Raw genomic sequence first — 17,213 nt, 5'->3', positions numbered from 1 at the left:
AATCTAAAATATAAATTATTTTCTTATAGTTAGTTTTGCTGACTTCAATAAACAACATCAGTGTCTTTATTTTGTACAATGTACGCAATTGTTGTGTGAAAATAAAAAATAAAAAATAAGTAAAGACAAAAAAGAATATGAAATATCAGTCAAAAATATATCTAATATGAGAGCAGAAGGGAATAAGAGTATGAATGAAAGAAGATATCTTTACTGGGCCGCCTGGGTTTCCTCTGTCTCCTGCAGCTCCAGCCAATCCCGTAACACCCTGCAGACATGCAGTGAGGAAAAAGATCAATAATTCAAAACCAACCAATCGATCAATGAACAATCAATCAACCAGTCATTCAATTAACCAATCTGTCTGCATGTACTTGACAAGCAATTACACATCTTGATTAAGAATGACAGATTTCTAAATAAGACACAGATCCAATCATATGAGGGATTTTCATTTTTGATACTAGGTGTCAATGTGGTCCAAGCTCAGAGCAACAAAATGGCTGAGGTTACCTGTTCACCGTTCACCCCATCAAGCCCGTGGTCTCCATCTTCGCCCTGCAAAGGTAATGTGTACACTGATTTAGAACACGCTTACACAATGACAGCACAACACTTACAACCATACATACAACAAAGTGTGTGTGTGTGTGTGTGTGTGTGTGTGTGTGTGTGTGTGTGTGTGTGTACAAAAACATTTAACATCTGAAGAGAATAACAAATGACCAGGTATACTTTCATACTGAACATTCACTGTGTTCAAATTCCAAAGTCACATTCACTCACCATGTTCCCCCTGTAGCCTCTTGAACCCTGTAACACAAAAGCAGAGTAAGAGGTCCAGTGAGATTGGATTGTCTCAGATGAATGAAGCTGTAACTGATTCTGTGATGAAAAAGCGGACAGGAGGGAGGCTCACCTTGAGGCCTCTTCTCCCAGCACAGCCCTGTAAACCCTGGGGTCCAGATGGACCTGGTGGCCCTCTCTCACCCTGGAATAAAGCACCAAGAGATATTGAGGGTCTTACAGGTCAAAGGTTCATCATCATCATCATCATCATCATTATCATCCGGGTCTCAGACATCTTAAAGCATAGTGTGGTGTGAATGGTGGATGAGGTCCAATCAATCAGTCACAAAACATGAACCCCTCGCCATCACATCCGACAAACACAAACACTTACGATTCCTCCCTCCTCTCCAGGGAAGCCGGGATGACCCTTCTGTCCGGGGAGACCCTGTTTAGAGAGAGATAAAAAACAGATGAGGGAACTGAAAAGGGTTGTTGTTTTGTACCTTATATTTACATAGCAGCCACTTATTCTTTACAATATCCACAGTCTTTATTTTGGAATGCAACTGTGTCATGTGTCATATGTCTGTTCTGTTACAGTCTCAACCAGCATTTAACATGGAACCTGCAGAATTTGAGATACATTACCATTAACTGTATTGGGTGTATGAGACACAATCACACTTTGCTTACACATTATGTTGTCAAAATGGGTCCCCTTGGTTAAAAGTGAATTAGTCTACTACTATAACTTACATTCATATGTAAAATACAATGTTTCTGTTTGTCTCCACATTTCATGTTTTCACAGAAAGGAAAGGCTCAGTCAGCACAGTAACCCAATCCCCATGCTTTCTCCGCAACGTAGCTTCTCACCTTTGACCCTGAAGGGCCCCGGAAGCCACGGATCCCCTCATTTCCGGAGCACTTACACATCACCCCACAACACTCCCTCTCAGCCACGGTGTCCTACAGAGAGAGAGAGAGGTAAGATAGTGGGGGGGAGGACAAAGAGAAGGGAGGGACAGAGAGAAAGAAAGATCAAAATGAGGGAAAGGGTGGGAGAGAGAGAACAAGAATAACGTGAGAGTGGGAGAGAGAAAAGGGGAATGAGGGAATACACTATGAAAATCATTTGTTGACATTATGGTAGACACTTATCACAGGCGCCAATCTAAAAACAATAGTTCATATTTCCACTCTGTTTTGCTTGTCTCATCTTGCTAAGTAACAGCAGACACATGACGAGTCCATCGCATGGCGCTTGATATCCAATCTCCTACCACCCTTGAATTGTAGTTGTATAACTTTAAGCTGGACAAGCCTTGACAAGAACAACGTTTCATAGAGGCTTGAGGGCTATCAGACTTGACACCCTGACATCCTTCATCAACATCCATAAAACCACTTTTCTATTGGAAACATTCCTCCATCCCTAAGGCTGTGGATTAGTCCATTAGGAACTATGGTATTAACTAGAATGGTTCTATGTGCTCTTGGGCATTGTAAAAGGTGGGCATGGAATGAACATGTATGAAAGTCTAGCAATGGGGGGAATGAATTCTCAGTATCACAGTATTCTTCCTTGGAGTGCACTGCAGATGCGTTTCATTACAGTTTCCATTTGCAGGATTGGCATTCATGATTGCCACTTTTGTCAGTACAAATGCAAATTTGTGGATGATTATTTAATTATTATTTTGTGCAATGTGGATAGCCTACTTTCACAATCATGAAACCATTTGGACCATACAATTCTGGTTTGAGCCTACATTTGCAGTAAACAACAGCACCTAAATATTAGGAATCTTCAGTTTTAAAAAACTGAAGTTAATGACATCCGAAACAATAACAGTAACAGCATAGACAGGTAGGTGAGAGACGACATCAGGAGGTTTGTACTATATGGTGGTGACAAAGGCATTAAAACATACTATTTGTTTCAGCATGGTACTGCCAACACTCTGCATGCCAATGTTAAGAGGCTGCTTGTAGCCGAATCCTCGCCCAAACTCCACCATCTGAAGGTGGTTGGCGTTTTGGACCCCCTCCAAAGCTACTGTCAGCAGGGCATGGATACCTGTTGGAGATTGCAACACATTTTCATTATCTCCTCTTTTCAAATTCCAATATTATACTGTATCTTTAATTTATTTTAAATGTGGTTAGTTGTGAGATGTTATCACTATGCCTAATCAACTCCTGAGAAATAAAATGTAAGGTAAAGAAAATAGACAGTATGGTTGGGCAATACCCACATTTTCTTTTTCCCCAAATTCAATTACAAAATATCACGATATGCAATCACGATAAAACATTCTTCATTGATGTGGAGACATGCCAGTGTGAGCAAAAATGACAGCTTCAGCACATAGGCTTGTGTTGTAAATAGTATGGTGAAAGAGCTGTGTTCACCATTAGATGTGGTTTTCCTTGCAAAAAGTAGGATACTGCACTTGTAGTTATGCACATATCTGCAGTTTAAAGCACTTTTACAGACTATTTATGATAAGAGAACAATATCACTATATGCTCCAAATATCACAATATTCAATAATATGTTATATCGGCCCAACCCTAATAAACAGGTACTGCACTTTAAATTCTAATAGGCACAATATGTCTAACTGAGTAACAAAATGACAATTCTTATCGTCTGATATTAACTCTGTTGACTCTCAATAAATATGACTAGGAGAAAAATAGGACAGAAAAAATATCCACAGCAGTGAAATTCCACAAAAATGTGCCTGACATGACAGACCACAAAAGACAAGCTTAGATAACATTCAAGCATTCTACAGTATGTCGGTGTGTCTTTGAAATGTCAGAATTGCAGACACTTATTCTTTTACACGTCTCTCTTCTTAATATTTTTTTCTATTTCTGCTAATGGGGAGTCAAGTAGTACCAGTACAGAAATGTGTTGACCCTTTTTATTTGTTTTACCATTTTTGTGGAGAAGCTCTGACTCTTGCTCCAGTTTCTCCACATCAGCATCAAGCCCGTCAGAGAAAATCACCAGCACCTGGGTAGGACAAGTTGTGCCATTGTTATAACAAGAATCCTATAACTTTTAAGTCTGAATTGAAGCATGTACTGTTCTTCACTGTACTGTATTGTTCTACCCCTGACTGTCAGATAGGCAGAAAGAAGACATGTAGTGTTAAGGCCCACCTTCACGCCAGCCTTTGACTGTGTCTGAAACTTTTCCTTGAAGGAGTTGAGGAGAGAGGGGTTGAAAAAGGTGTCCTCCGAGGTCGTCAGGGACATGACTTTCCTCAAGACCTGTTCGTTGTACTCCTCAAAGTTGAAGTCGTCCAATAGCCGTCCGTCCTGGGCCACCACGCGGAAGCCAATTTTGGTCTTGACGGGGGTGGTCCCAACACAGCACAGGCCCTCCAGGGTGGACACGTATCTGATGATCTCTGGCAGATAGGCCTGTAACTTGGACTGGCCTCCGAACAGCAGCTGGGACGTGGGCCTGCGTGAAATATCAAACCCCATGGCGATGTCTATGACGCAGCCTATTGGGTGAGAGACAAACTCCTTATAACTTCTCATTCAAATGAATCTACTTAACTCCAGTAAATACAATTTATCTGGTAATACCATACCATTTATTGAAGATAATGGACTCATACAAAGCTTAACCATAATTCACACTACAGAGCCAAACCAAGCTGAGCCAAGTTGACCTGTACTGGGCTGGCCTGGCTGGGTATCTACCAGAGCTGCTCAAAAAGTGCTGGAAAAGGACAATGTGAAAGAACAATATCCGAGCCAGCGCGGTATGTTTCGGGTGAGCCCTGTAGTGTGTAAAGACCATTAGTGTATTATATTTCTTCACGAGTAGTACAGTATGTAATCTGAGAGATAAAGTAATTTGATAGATAGATAGATAGATAGAGTGAGACAGATAGAGACAGAGAGACCTTCTTCACCTCCACTACCCCCCTGTACACGTTTTCTCCTGTTAATATATATATATATATATATATATATATATATATATATATATATATATATATATATATTTAAATCTTCTTCTAGCATTGTGACTGTCAATGGCCCCTGGTCTGAGCATTGATTACTTTATCTTATGATGACTGATAGATAGATGATTCACTTACTTAAACAAATGTATTTGTTGTAAGTCGCTTTGGATAAAGGCGTCTGCTAAATGCCATAAATGTAAAATGTAAAAATATAGAGAAATGAGGAGGAATTGTGCTCACCTGGTGGTTGTAGTATTGGCCTGGAGTTGCATATTGTATCCAACACCTTCTTCTTGATATTTGCCAGGGAGTTAAAGTCCTGCACGGTGAAGAACCTCTCTGAGGAGCCGGCAATTTGCAAAAGCTCGAGATCGTGGACCTTCCCTATGCCAATGACAAACACCTCAATGTGCAGTGCACTGAGCGCCTCCACCGCATCTTCGATGTCATCGTCCGAATCCCCGTCAGTGATCACCACCAGGTTCTGGGAGACCCCGGCGTTAATACGGCTCCCTCTAGCTGGTCTGAAGTACTCCCGGATGAACGTTAGAGCCTTTCCAATATATGTGTTCCCTCCAACCTGCGTCATCGTTAGTATACGGTCTTTTACTTCTGCCTCTGTATAAAACTGGTTCAGGAAGAATTCCTCTTGAGGATCGGTGCTAAACTGGGCAACTCCTACCCGCACATCTTGCTCACTGATTTTGAAACTGCCAACAAGGTCTGTCATGAATTTCTGCATGACAGAGAAGTCATGTGGCCAGATGCTGCTTGAGCCATCGATCAGCATGACCAGGTCCGCCTGCTGTTTTTCACAGACTGAGAGAACAGAGAAAGGGAAGACACTTATCATGCAGAACCATTCATTTCAACATACACGTAATACAGGGCTTTTTAAATGGGTTATTGATGTACCATTACTGACCAACTATTTAAGGTACTATAAAGGAGTTATTGCTATAATGACAAAAACAAACAAAAAGACAAACAGCTGACTGTTGCGTTCCCACTCCTGCATGTGCGTGTGTCCTTGTTGTGTTTTGTGTTTCCTTCTGTTTCTCCCTTATCTTATCATTCTACATTCAGGTGTCCGTCAGCAATTGGCCATTCATCCCCATCACCACTCATCTGTTCCTATCCAATCAGAGGGCTGTCCGTTTCCTTCAAAAGCTCAGCCTGTCTTCCCTTCGAGAGTTGACCCATTTCTTTGGACTCGCTGTTCCATTGTTTGTTCGAATCACCTTCGTATTATAGTCTGCATCGTGTTTTCTTTTGTTAGGTTGTAGTCAGTGGTTGTTTAAGTCATTGTTCATCTTTTTTCTAGTCCTCATCTTGTTTTCTCATAGTTAGTCTCTTTATTATTTGTACGCCATAGGGGTAAGGTGAATAGGTAAGGGGTTTACATCCATGGGTTTACATTTCCATCACATAGGCTTACCTCTGTTACAATTCACCAGGTTAGGAGTGAGTGCCTCCCTCTGTATACGGTATATTAGTCTAGTGTAGCATAGCATTATAGCATAGCCTTGATAGTATAGCCTATTATTGCACTAGTTTAGGGGATCACTTTTGGTTATGATTTCTTTGCTTTGGCACCACTCATAGTTCCCTTTTCCCCTTGGTGTGTCTTGTGTTTGTGTTTGCCCTGAGCAAATAAATACTTGCAATTTAGTTGGATTATGGCCTGTTTAATTCCTACAATAAGTTTGGTGTGCTCCCTTTTGTTGCAACTCCTCTACATCCCCTAGACGTAGACGAGTTTTGATCTAGAGTCGTAACACTGACACACATATTTCATGTTTTCAAACTCCTTTTTTCTTTGAATTTGTGAATTGGGAAGACTACACAGTTAGCATTTTTTCTTACCTGGTTTAGTATATTCACAGAGCACCTGGGAAATATTTGTATATAGTGTCTCCAGAGACTTGAAGTTATCCACGTAGAAAACCTTCGACCTGTCCCCGCCAGTCATGATCTCAAGTTCATTCAGGTTCGCTCCCTCCACTCCGATGCTGTAGATGCTGATGCCATTATTCCGCAGCTCCTTAGATGGAGCTGCCAAATTGTCAGGGTCTGTAGCCTCGCCATCCGTGATGACCATCAGCACCTGAGGTACCTGGAGGGCCCGTCGACCACCATGTGCAGCGTTAAAGTACTCCAATGTATACCTCAGAGCCCGGCCTGTGTAAGTATCGCCATGGGGTGACCTGAGTGCCAGTATGGCAGAGTGGACCTCTCTCTTCGAGTAGTATTGATTAAGGGTGAACACGGACTGGGCCTCATTGGAGTAGAGAATGACACCAAAGCGAGTCTTCTGCTCCCCGACGGTGGTTTGGTTCACCATGGACACCATGAAAGAGAGCATGCTGCGGAACTTGTCCAGGGTGATGCTTGTGGAGCCATCCACCAAGAATATAATGTCTGCAACCTCTGTCTTCTTACAGTCTGGTGGAAGAGCAGAGAAGAGTTTTAAATAATTATCTGTGTGTGCATGGTGTGGGGGAGGGGGGGCATAGATAGATAAGTAATAAGAAGGATGTTATACTGTCAGTATATATAGTTATATATCGTTTTGGTTCTCTTCTTAAACCAGGTCATCTAATATCTACTGCACAATGATCCATAAAACACACAAAATAACATTACAGCCCATACATCAAAAACAGAAAATAACACAGAAAATATCCTAACCTATTAACTATGCTGAGCTGTAGATGCAGCTTAGTGTAGAGATAAGGGTAGTGTAATACATGCCACTCACCTCTATCCGGTTGACAGATTGCCAATGCTAGTTGGCTCTCCAAAGACTTGAGTCCGTCAAAGTCTGGCTGGGAGTAGACCCTTTCTTGTGCACCACTGATCTCCAGCAGTTGTGTGGTGTTGGCGTTAACCACTCCAATGGCGTAGATTAACACACCCTTATCCCTGAGAACTTTGGAAGGCACCGCCACTTCATCCTGGGCCTCGCCATCAGTTACAACAATCAGGAACTGCTTCATGTTAGTGCGCCCCCCTTTGTCTGCGTCAAAGTACTGCGAGATGAGGGAGATGGCTTCACCAGTGTGTGTGCCTCCCCCTATCTGCTGCATCGTGTCGATAGCCTGACCCATGCTAGGTTTATCATATAGTTGGTTGAGAGAGAATTCCATTTGTTGGACAGTGCTGAATTGCATGACTCCAACGTGCACTTTATCCAGGCCAATGACAGACTTGCTCACAATTGATTTCATGAAGTCCTTCATCTTCTGAAAGTCCTCAGGGTTGATGCTGCCTGAGCTGTCGATCAGAAAGAGGAGGTCCCCCTGCATGTCCTTGCAAGCTGTGAAGAGAGAACAAATTGTGGAATTCTTGTCATTCCTTGCCATAGCTCATTTTGGGATCATAATCGACCTCTAGCCCTAACCCATAGGCATGTCATGGCTATTTTAGCAAAATGGTAATGGACCTATTCAACTTATCCAACCTTTTAGTTCTACTGTATACAAGATGTAAGGGCTAGTTTATATAAACTTGGTCATATGAGTTGTGAATCTGAAAAGGTACACATGGTATTTCATTACTTCACTAAAATTGAACTAGAGAGTGGCTACAGTCCGATTCAGGCCATCGTTCACTATCCCTAATGGATTTTAAAAGAAACGGTCAGAAACATTGTGGAAGCCCCCTTACGCCTATGCCTTACATCAATCCAATACTTTTAAATTCACAACGGAAAGTAGATGAGTGTGCACTTCAATAACAAGGGTAGAAAATTGAAACGCAGCGAGATTACCGTCAGGAGAGCAGATATCTATGATGATGTCATCCTTAATGGGATTCAGGGCATCAAAGTCATTGACAAAGAACATTTTTTCCCGGCTTCCACCAATATCCAGCAGCTCGGTCTCATTGGCACCCTTCACCCCAATGGCATAGATAATGATGCCCTGATCCCTCAGCTTCTTCGCCGGTTCTTTCACCTTGTCGCTAGACTCCCCGTCCGTGATGACAATGAGGTACTCGGGTACCTTGGCACCGCGACTGGCCTCTGCCTTCTCAAAGTAAGGGTCGATAAAGGACAGCGCTGCTCCGGTGTTCGTCCCGCCTCCTAGTTGCATGATACCTTCCACAGCCTTCTCCAGCTGTTTGCTGTCTGTGTAAGTTGTCAGGTCAAATTCCAAATTGGGGGTCTGTGAGTATTTTGCTACGCCCACGCGGACGTGCTGCGGCCCAATGTGGAATGTGTTGATAAACTCTATGATAAACTTCTTCATGTCCTGGAAGTCTGCTGGATAAATACTCCCTGAGTGGTCAATCAGGAAGAATATGTCAGCCTCCTCTGTTAGTGCACAACCTAGGAGAAAAAAACAGTAGTGTCACCTTTACATTATTGGATATATTTCCTCTCACCACATTTTGAGCTTTCTTTGTCAATAACTTAAGCCACCACTACACGGAATAGGGAGAATGTTTATTTTTCCCCAGACTCCTTTACTTGGTAGTAGACTGTCTATCAAAGATCATACATTTCTTCTTTAGTGAGAACCGTGAAACGCCAATCAAAGGGGCTGCCTCCTCCCAACTGCAGCACTTGATAGGGCTTTGTAAAATGTTGCAAAATAATGATTTTTATCACAGCAAAGTATTTGAAGCCCAATCAATTTTGAGATGGGACATATACATTTTACATGGCACACATTTTTATGATTTCACAATAAAGGTTTTTCGGAGCTCTCTACCAAAATAAATTAGAAAGGCAGTCAATGCCCTTCCTGTGCAGCTGCTCACTGAAGAGAATGGGGATAGGCAGACTTTTAGCTGTTTCTATGGTTTGATGCGTTGTGACAGAGAGGGATAGGGGAATCAGAACGAGTCTTTGGTTGTGCATTTCGGCCCATCCTTCTCTGAGTCCCCACATATCCCATATCACATTCGATAGGGCTTCCTAATAAATATTTGATCACTATGATAGAATGTTTATTTTGATTCTCGATTTGCAACATTTTACAAAGCTCAATCGAGCACTGCAATTGGGAGGAGGGCATGTCACCCTATGACCCAACTCCATTGATCGGCACTTCGAGTGCATTTCCTTTCTTATTTAAAACAGATACATAATAAGAACAAATCCTCTTTGCCTCTAACCTTGCTTGGCACTGTATGTCCTGGCACTGACTGAGATGGCTGAGCTGAGGATGTTGTAGCACAACATCTTCTTCAGGCTCTGCTCCAGGGTCTTGAGCTTGGCAAAGCTGTCCACGTTAAAAACATGCTTCTGGGTGGGATGAGATGCTATCTGCCTCAGCTCGTTCACATTGGCACTCTTGACTCCCACAGCGTAGACTGTGACTCCAGATCGGCGCAGCTCAGCGGCCGCCGTACTCACGTTGTCCTGAGACGCGCCATCAGTGATGACTATAGCCACTTGCTGCACGCCCTGACCTTTTCGACTGCCCTTCTCCTTGAGGAAAACCTTCTCCCTGGCAAACTGCAGGGCGGCACCAGTGCGGGTGCCACCTCCACGGTACGGCAGGATATTGATGAACTGACGGACTTCGTTCTTGTCGTCGAAGGCGTTCAGGTAGACCTGGACAGAGGGCCTGTCACTATAAAGGACTATGCCAACCCTCACTCTCTTCAAGCTCACATCAAGGCTATCTACAATCTTGCGGAGGAATCCACGAATCAGTTGGAAGTCTGCTGTTCCGATGCTTCCAGACTCATCCACAATGAATACTATGTCTGCCAGTTTGGCTGATTTGCAATCTGCAATAGAGAGGTGAGTCTTTAGTAAACAGTCTTTCATTAGCTTTTTAGTGTTTTGTACAGTTCCCAGTACAAGACCACCATATGGTTAATGGGTTTAAGTTGAGAGAAAAAGATAGATAATGTATTTGAAATCAACAGCAGTTTGTAATTTGTTATGCATGGAGAGAAAAACAATCAGTTGTTTCACAGAAATATTTACTTGATAATGAAAAGAAAACCACTTACCTCCACTCACATAGACTGCCTCCTCCTCAGCGTCAAAGACAGTCTTCAGCACAGGTGCAACAGCTGCACTTTGGTACACATATGGCGCGGTGGCCACTGTCTTCAGTTCCTTAAGTGTTGCTGATCCCAGTCCGATGGAGACAACAGTCACCCCTTCAGCTTTGACTGAGCGTGCCGCCTTAACCACGGCATCGTTCGAATCCCCCCCTGTTACCACGACCAGATACTGCCTGAAGCCTAGGTCGGCACGGCTGCCGGATGCTGCAGTAAAAAAGTGGGTGCGGGCATACTCCAGGGCATCGCCTAGGTTACGAGGGCCGTTCTGGCGCAGCCTCAAGCGTCGGATGGCAGCCATGGTCTCCTCCTTGCCTTTGTGGGCGTTGAGAAAAAACTCTATCTTCGTGTCTCTGCCAAACTGGGCCAGCCCGAAACGGTGGGCGGCACTGCCCACGTTGAGCTGGTTTCCCAGTCGGATCAGTAGGGTTCTGAACTGCTGAAAGTCTGCCTGTGCCATGTTGCTGTCCACCAAGAAGAAAATGTCTGAAAATTTCTGTGTCAGAGCTGAAAGAATGTAAAAACAAAAAGACAATGACAATGTTCAGACATTTGTTATGACAGCAATTTCAATTAAGAACATATTATGTTTTCCTTTTTTGACCCTTTGCTGATTAAATGCTTTTGCCTGTAAATAATCTCTCAAAATTGCAAGTTTGCTTGGAATGGGTTCACATGGTACAACTCTAGCTGACATGGAATACAATCTACACTTTATAATTCAAGCATCAATCATGATATAATGCTATGCAAAGTAGTTGCATGAGGGCAACATAAAGTCATATACATTAGGTGCCCTTAACCTACGTCTAGACAAGACATTGACAATAGAGAATGGGCTTTGTGGGCCTCTCATTTGAGATGTGTCACTTGTTTGAACATATTTATTAAGAGCTTTTGCTTGAGCACATTTATCACTTGTTAGAAATTGTTTGCTTTACCCAGCATCTGATCCTGCACTGAGACGCACACTGTCTGCAGTAGACCTTCAGAAAGTCTCTGCAGGGCCTTGTAGTTTTCAATGCTAAACAGGAAACGCTCATGGGGTTTGTTAGAGATAGCCTGGAGTTCAGCCACATTGGCTGCCCCCACCCCAATAGCGAACACGATGACCCCCTGCTTCCTCAGAAGTTTGGCAGGCTCCAGCACGTCGTCTGAAGAGTCCCCGTCAGTGATCACCACTGCAATCTGCGGCACTCTCTGGTCGGCGCGGCTACCAGCCTCCTTGGTGAAGTACTGCGTCTGGAGGAAGGTGATAGCTTTGCCAGTGGCTGTACCACCTGTACGGTATGGGAGATTGTCCACTTGCTCTAGTAGAGCTCTTTTGTCTGTGTGATCCGCCAATCGGAATTCCTGGTGAGGCTCATCACTGAACTGAGCCAGCCCCACACGAACCTTGTCTGCGCCGATATCCAGTCCTTCCACAAAGTTGCGGAGAAACTGCCGCACCTCCTGGAAGTTTTCAATACCAATGCTGGAGGAACCGTCCACAAGGAACACAATGTCCGCCACTGAGGCCTGGCGGCAGTCTGGAAAGGAGGGAAAATTACATTGTTTAAATACTTGGACACTTGTGTGACACTAAATCTACATTCGTGGAATATTTTAAAAATAGATATGTACATTTACTTTCTATTGTGGACTACCATTTGTAGTCAAGTGCACATCCATTCTCATAAGGTGGTAGCTCGGTAGATTTCCTTCTCTTCTACCCACATTTACCATAACAATACATGATCTTATATCTTAGCAGTTGAATTTGATTGAAGTTGATTCAGTTTGCCAGCTGTCACAAATAGATAAATACGCGTTTGGGTACTTTTGACTCTTAAGCAAATAAAAAGAGTGTAGATTACAGGTGGACATCATCAAGAAGGTTGCGATTTTTGATCATCCCATCACATAGTTGTTAAAGACGCACTCCAGTGGGAGGATTGCTGTGATTTATCACATGATTTATCTGATACCTTGAAAATGTCAGATGAGGGCAGATAAACACCCTGTGACACTACACTGTACATTAATATTCATGGCATGCCCCCTCCCCTGGCACCCTCCATGGAAGCTATATTGAGCATCTGGAGAGAGGAATAGTCCAAACTAACAAATAACATATCCTATGTTTAAGTTAGGCTACTTGCATACAGTACATGATAGTTTTAGACACAGTATTCCAAACTGCTAATATAATCGTCTAATGATGTAATCATCTTATATTGTTTTGATGTGAAGGTAGCCAGTGTTATCATCAATACATCTTTCTTATCTTTTGCAGACCATATCAGAATTATTTTTCTATTTTCTCCAGGTAGGATCCTCCAATACACATTAAAGTGCATACTGTTTAATATGTTGAATCACTATTGCAGTGTATTATGCTCAGGTATTACCTTGGGCCACCTGAGAGAGCTGGCGTTTTGTCTCCTCCACGGTTGTGCACAGCACCTGGACGATGCTCTGGGAGATCCCCTGCAAAGCCGTAAAGTCTGACACACTGTACACGTGCTGGTCATGCGGCTCGCTGGCGATCTCTCTCAGCTCGTTCTCGTCAGCATCTTTGATCCCAATGGCGTACAGCGTGATACCTCGCCTCTTCAGGTCCTGGGCGTGAGAGTCCACGTTGTCCTGCGATTGGCCGTCTGTGATCACTACAGCAATCTGGGGCACATTCTCACTGGCTCTGCTCCCTGCCCTCTCGATAAAGTGCTCTTTCAGCATAAAGTTCAAGCCCAGGCCCGTCTTGGTGCCACCGCCCTTGTAAGGCAGGGTTCTGATGGACTGGAGAATGTCTTGCTTGTTGGAGTAGGTGTTGAGGAGGAATTCTGTTCGTGGCGTAGTGCTGTACTGGACCAGGCCAATGCGAACATGGTCGGTTCCGACGTCAAAGCTGTTGACCAGTGTGAACAGAAACTGGCGGATCTGGTCAAAGTTCTCTGTGCCAATGCTCCACGATCCGTCCACCATGAAGACAATGTCGGCCACTGCCTCTTCCGTACAGACTGGGAGGATGGATAAAAAACAGACATGGAAATGATTCTTAAAGACAAAGTCTGTACTATGTTCGAAAAAACTATGTTGTATTCATATTGTTTTTTGGTTCTATCGTTGCATATCGGTCATGATGGAAAATGGTATGTAACGTCTAAATGTCTAAATCCAAATATTGTACGTAAAGTTATGTTGATTTACTGCCTTATGCCAACCATAGAGAGATGATGGAAAATAACTGTAGGGGACAACTTTAAAACCAAACGTAGCACAGTAGAATGTAATAACACCATGATACATAATGTCAGTTTGTGGTTGTCATTTGATGGTCTTAACATTGGCAGTTGATAGTCAGCATCAGACCATCTCACAGTTGAAAATAATGATGGTCATCACACAACATTATGACAAGGTTGCATGTGGACTGTAAAGGAAGGTTTCCTCCATGTCATTATTTGACAGTCATGTTCGAACATTGTAACAAGGTTGCCCATTGATTCCTAACCAAAAGGGAAGTAAAAAGAAAAAACTTTACTTAACATTGACATTAGCTTTCAGAGTACTTTCTTTATGCACAATTGAATAAACACTATGACACCGTTTGGGAGTCCAACCAACCCAGTACATTGTTCTGTCCTCAATGCCACTGGTCCACCACTGCAACATGAGTAATAATGGGATTCAGGTTGTTCATCAGAGAAATATTGATATAGGCTATGTGTTGTATCATGTTAATTTTGTTAAACTTCTTAACATTTGTGTATAATCTATGTTTCTGGACTCTGAAATGAAAACACTTCTTTTTTTCTTTTTTTTTTTACAACTTTTGTGCAGTAATATATGTTAATATAATATAAACATTCATGCTTACCTGTTTTTTGTGCACCACTGATTAAAAAGCATGTTGCTATGGTGAAGATTGTCAGAAGGCTCTGTGTCCCTTCCATGTTGGACTGATTATTACCGGTAAGTCTCTCTCCCTGAAAAAAATCAAATTAGAGAGATACTTTATCAGAGGAATGGAAGATTTTTCATATTTTACAGCTGACAATTCAATCCATCAAATCGGTTCAGTATTTACACTCAAACCAATATTCTATTGATTTCATGTGTTTTGAGCTGAAAAGTAGAAAAATCAAATACAAATATGTAGACCAAACATTTCGTAGAGATAATGTGTTAAAAGTAATCCATCAAACTGTGAAACAAAAAATCAAACCTGGTTTCACATCAATCAGCATGCATAATACCTTCCACTATATAAGTTCCACATTGTCTGCACAGACATAGTAAAAGGTAATGGCCTATAAACAACAACTTAGGCAAACTGTATTGACTTGCCATTTGCCATTTGCCATTTATGCCTTTGCCTGGAAATCTACTGACTGATATTATCCCCTTGTGAGTGTGACTATCGTAACTGGAAGAATATGTGTGTCCTCATTTCAGAAACCACAGAGCCTCGTATTGCATGATGACTGAAGACCACAGTGATCCCACACTCCCACAGCGATGCTGTACCATAATTGTCACTCAAAATCCCCAAAAGCCTGCATGGTGTCGTCTCCAAATGTTTTAATTGTAACACCACCCATCATACAAATCATAGCATGACATGTCAAGAAATCTATCAATTTCTCCTGCGTCAGTAAAGTTAATTTCACTCCAATACTTTATGTCTGCACCAATGTTGTCATTAGGTGTGTGGGGCATTCTCTCCTGTAGATGAGATCATAAGCAGGCTAGATTCTTTAATTAATGTTTTCATGGAGAAATAGGCTTAACAGCTGAAACAGTATCTGACACACAGTTACTAACTAGGCTTTCCACATGACCCTAGGCAACAGAAATGATAGTCAGCAGATTTGTTATAAGATGAATGGTTGTGTTTGAAAGCTCATACTGAAACCTATTTAGTGGGCATTTTCAGGATGCAAGATAAGAAAGTTTTACAGAAATTGAGTGTTGAATGGAGAAAATGCCAGGATGTCATACATCCCTTTCGATGTAGCATGAATTCACTGCAGACTTTTCAGGAAGTCCTTTCAGATTTTAGTCCCATAATTAAATGGAGCAAGTAAGGCAGGCGGGCTGTAGCAAAGTGGTGAATAAAAGCAAAAATGTTCATATGTGAATGCTCCAAATGAACTCAGACCCCTCTAAACCGAACCGAACTGACACCATCTCAGCAGGTGGTCTGAGTTTGGTTCACTTAAGGTCTACTATGCAGTTCAATGTGCAATTACCCAAAGTGCAAAGCAGTAATTTGGCCTGATTTTCAATTAAACATGGCATTGTCAAAGCAAAGTGGAATGAGACCTTATCACTGAAAAATACTAGCAAGAAAACGAGTGTGAATACAAAAAGTTCTTGTACTTTTTTTCACCTCTTGGTTCACTTAAACAGGACTGAGTTCAGTTCATTTAAAGAGGACTATATGTGAAAATAACCGGAACATTTGGGTGAACCACTCTGAGGGACCAAGTGTCAAAATACCCTTTGGGTTCTATTTGAACAACCCAAATGCAATCGTTGATCTAAGCACTATAACATGGTGCTATCACTCAAGGGCCGTTTTAAAAATATGGTATGTTCATTTGGTTCTCTGGACCTCTTAGCTCCCACTTGGTGAAGTCAAAACTCTGACATTAATGCATTTGAGTGCTTTTGAAGTGGGAACAACTCTTCAACTACAAACATACTCATCTGAAGCTCATCTGAAGTCGATGACGTCCAGGAAATCTGCCTCACACCATTGTTGGAACTGGTTGACAGTAGACTGGAGCTCAGAGACACTGTGTTATTTAAGTACTAGAAGGTAGTCTCAGGACAGTTGCTCCGGCAGTCATCTGTGGAGAGTGTGAACAACACAGCAGAGACCACTGAGCCTTGTGATGAGCCAGTGGAGAGGGTCTTGGTAGTACTGCATTGGCCTTTGTATCAAACTCACTAAGGTCTATCTGTCAGGAAGGACCTGATATGAGGATTGAGGATGGTCAGCACTTTCCAGGCCATCAAATGCAGTTGGTGTTAAACGCGCTTGAGAAATCAACACCTGTCTGGTGTATGACTTTGGTGTTTCCAGATGGAACTGGGCAAGGTGAAGCAGTGACACTAGAGCATCATGGACTCCTCTGTTTTGTTGATAGGCGAAGTGCAGTGGCTCTGCTATGCTCTGTACACTCTGGATCTGGGAAAGCACCAGGTGCAACAAAACATTCATAATGACGGGTGTCAATGCCACAGGGCAAAAGTTGGTCTTCTTTGGCACAGGGGAGATGATAGATGACTTGAGTGAGCGATTGAATAAACCACAGAAGACCTGTGCCAGTTGATTGTGACAGGATTGCAGTGCATGATTGCTCATGTTGTCTGGACCAATGGCTTTATTTAGTTTCATCCTTTTTA

At 42.6% G+C, this 17,213-nt stretch overlaps 1 protein-coding gene across 3 annotated transcripts in view; it reads right to left on the bottom strand.

Moving 5' to 3' along the window:
- Positions 1-17,213, bottom strand: part of col6a4a (collagen, type VI, alpha 4a) — a 58,583-nt gene that overhangs the window by 29,901 nt on the left and 11,469 nt on the right. For all 3 annotated transcript variants that reach the window (XM_083678862.1, XM_083678863.1, XM_083678864.1), the window contains exons 2-19: positions 14,677-14,785; positions 13,208-13,816; positions 11,759-12,346; positions 10,764-11,324; positions 9,915-10,535; positions 8,563-9,123; positions 7,552-8,109; positions 6,657-7,235; positions 5,031-5,609; positions 3,970-4,319; positions 3,742-3,820; positions 2,727-2,872; positions 1,669-1,761; positions 1,184-1,237; positions 920-991; positions 787-813; positions 514-558; positions 215-268 (exon numbers count right to left, since the gene is read on the bottom strand). In XM_083678862.1, the coding sequence (XP_083534988.1) occupies positions 215-268; positions 514-558; positions 787-813; positions 920-991; positions 1,184-1,237; positions 1,669-1,761; positions 2,727-2,872; positions 3,742-3,820; positions 3,970-4,319; positions 5,031-5,609; positions 6,657-7,235; positions 7,552-8,109; positions 8,563-9,123; positions 9,915-10,535; positions 10,764-11,324; positions 11,759-12,346; positions 13,208-13,816; positions 14,677-14,752 (5,652 nt within the window). In that variant the 5' untranslated portion in view covers positions 14,753-14,785. The remainder of the gene's footprint in view (positions 1-214; positions 269-513; positions 559-786; positions 814-919; positions 992-1,183; positions 1,238-1,668; positions 1,762-2,726; positions 2,873-3,741; positions 3,821-3,969; positions 4,320-5,030; positions 5,610-6,656; positions 7,236-7,551; positions 8,110-8,562; positions 9,124-9,914; positions 10,536-10,763; positions 11,325-11,758; positions 12,347-13,207; positions 13,817-14,676; positions 14,786-17,213) is intronic.

This window comes from Argentina silus (genome assembly GCF_951799395.1).
Source record: "Argentina silus genome assembly, chromosome: 10".
NCBI lineage: Eukaryota > Metazoa > Chordata > Actinopteri > Argentiniformes > Argentinidae > Argentina > Argentina silus.
This window is presented reverse-complemented; position numbering and strand designations above follow the sequence as displayed.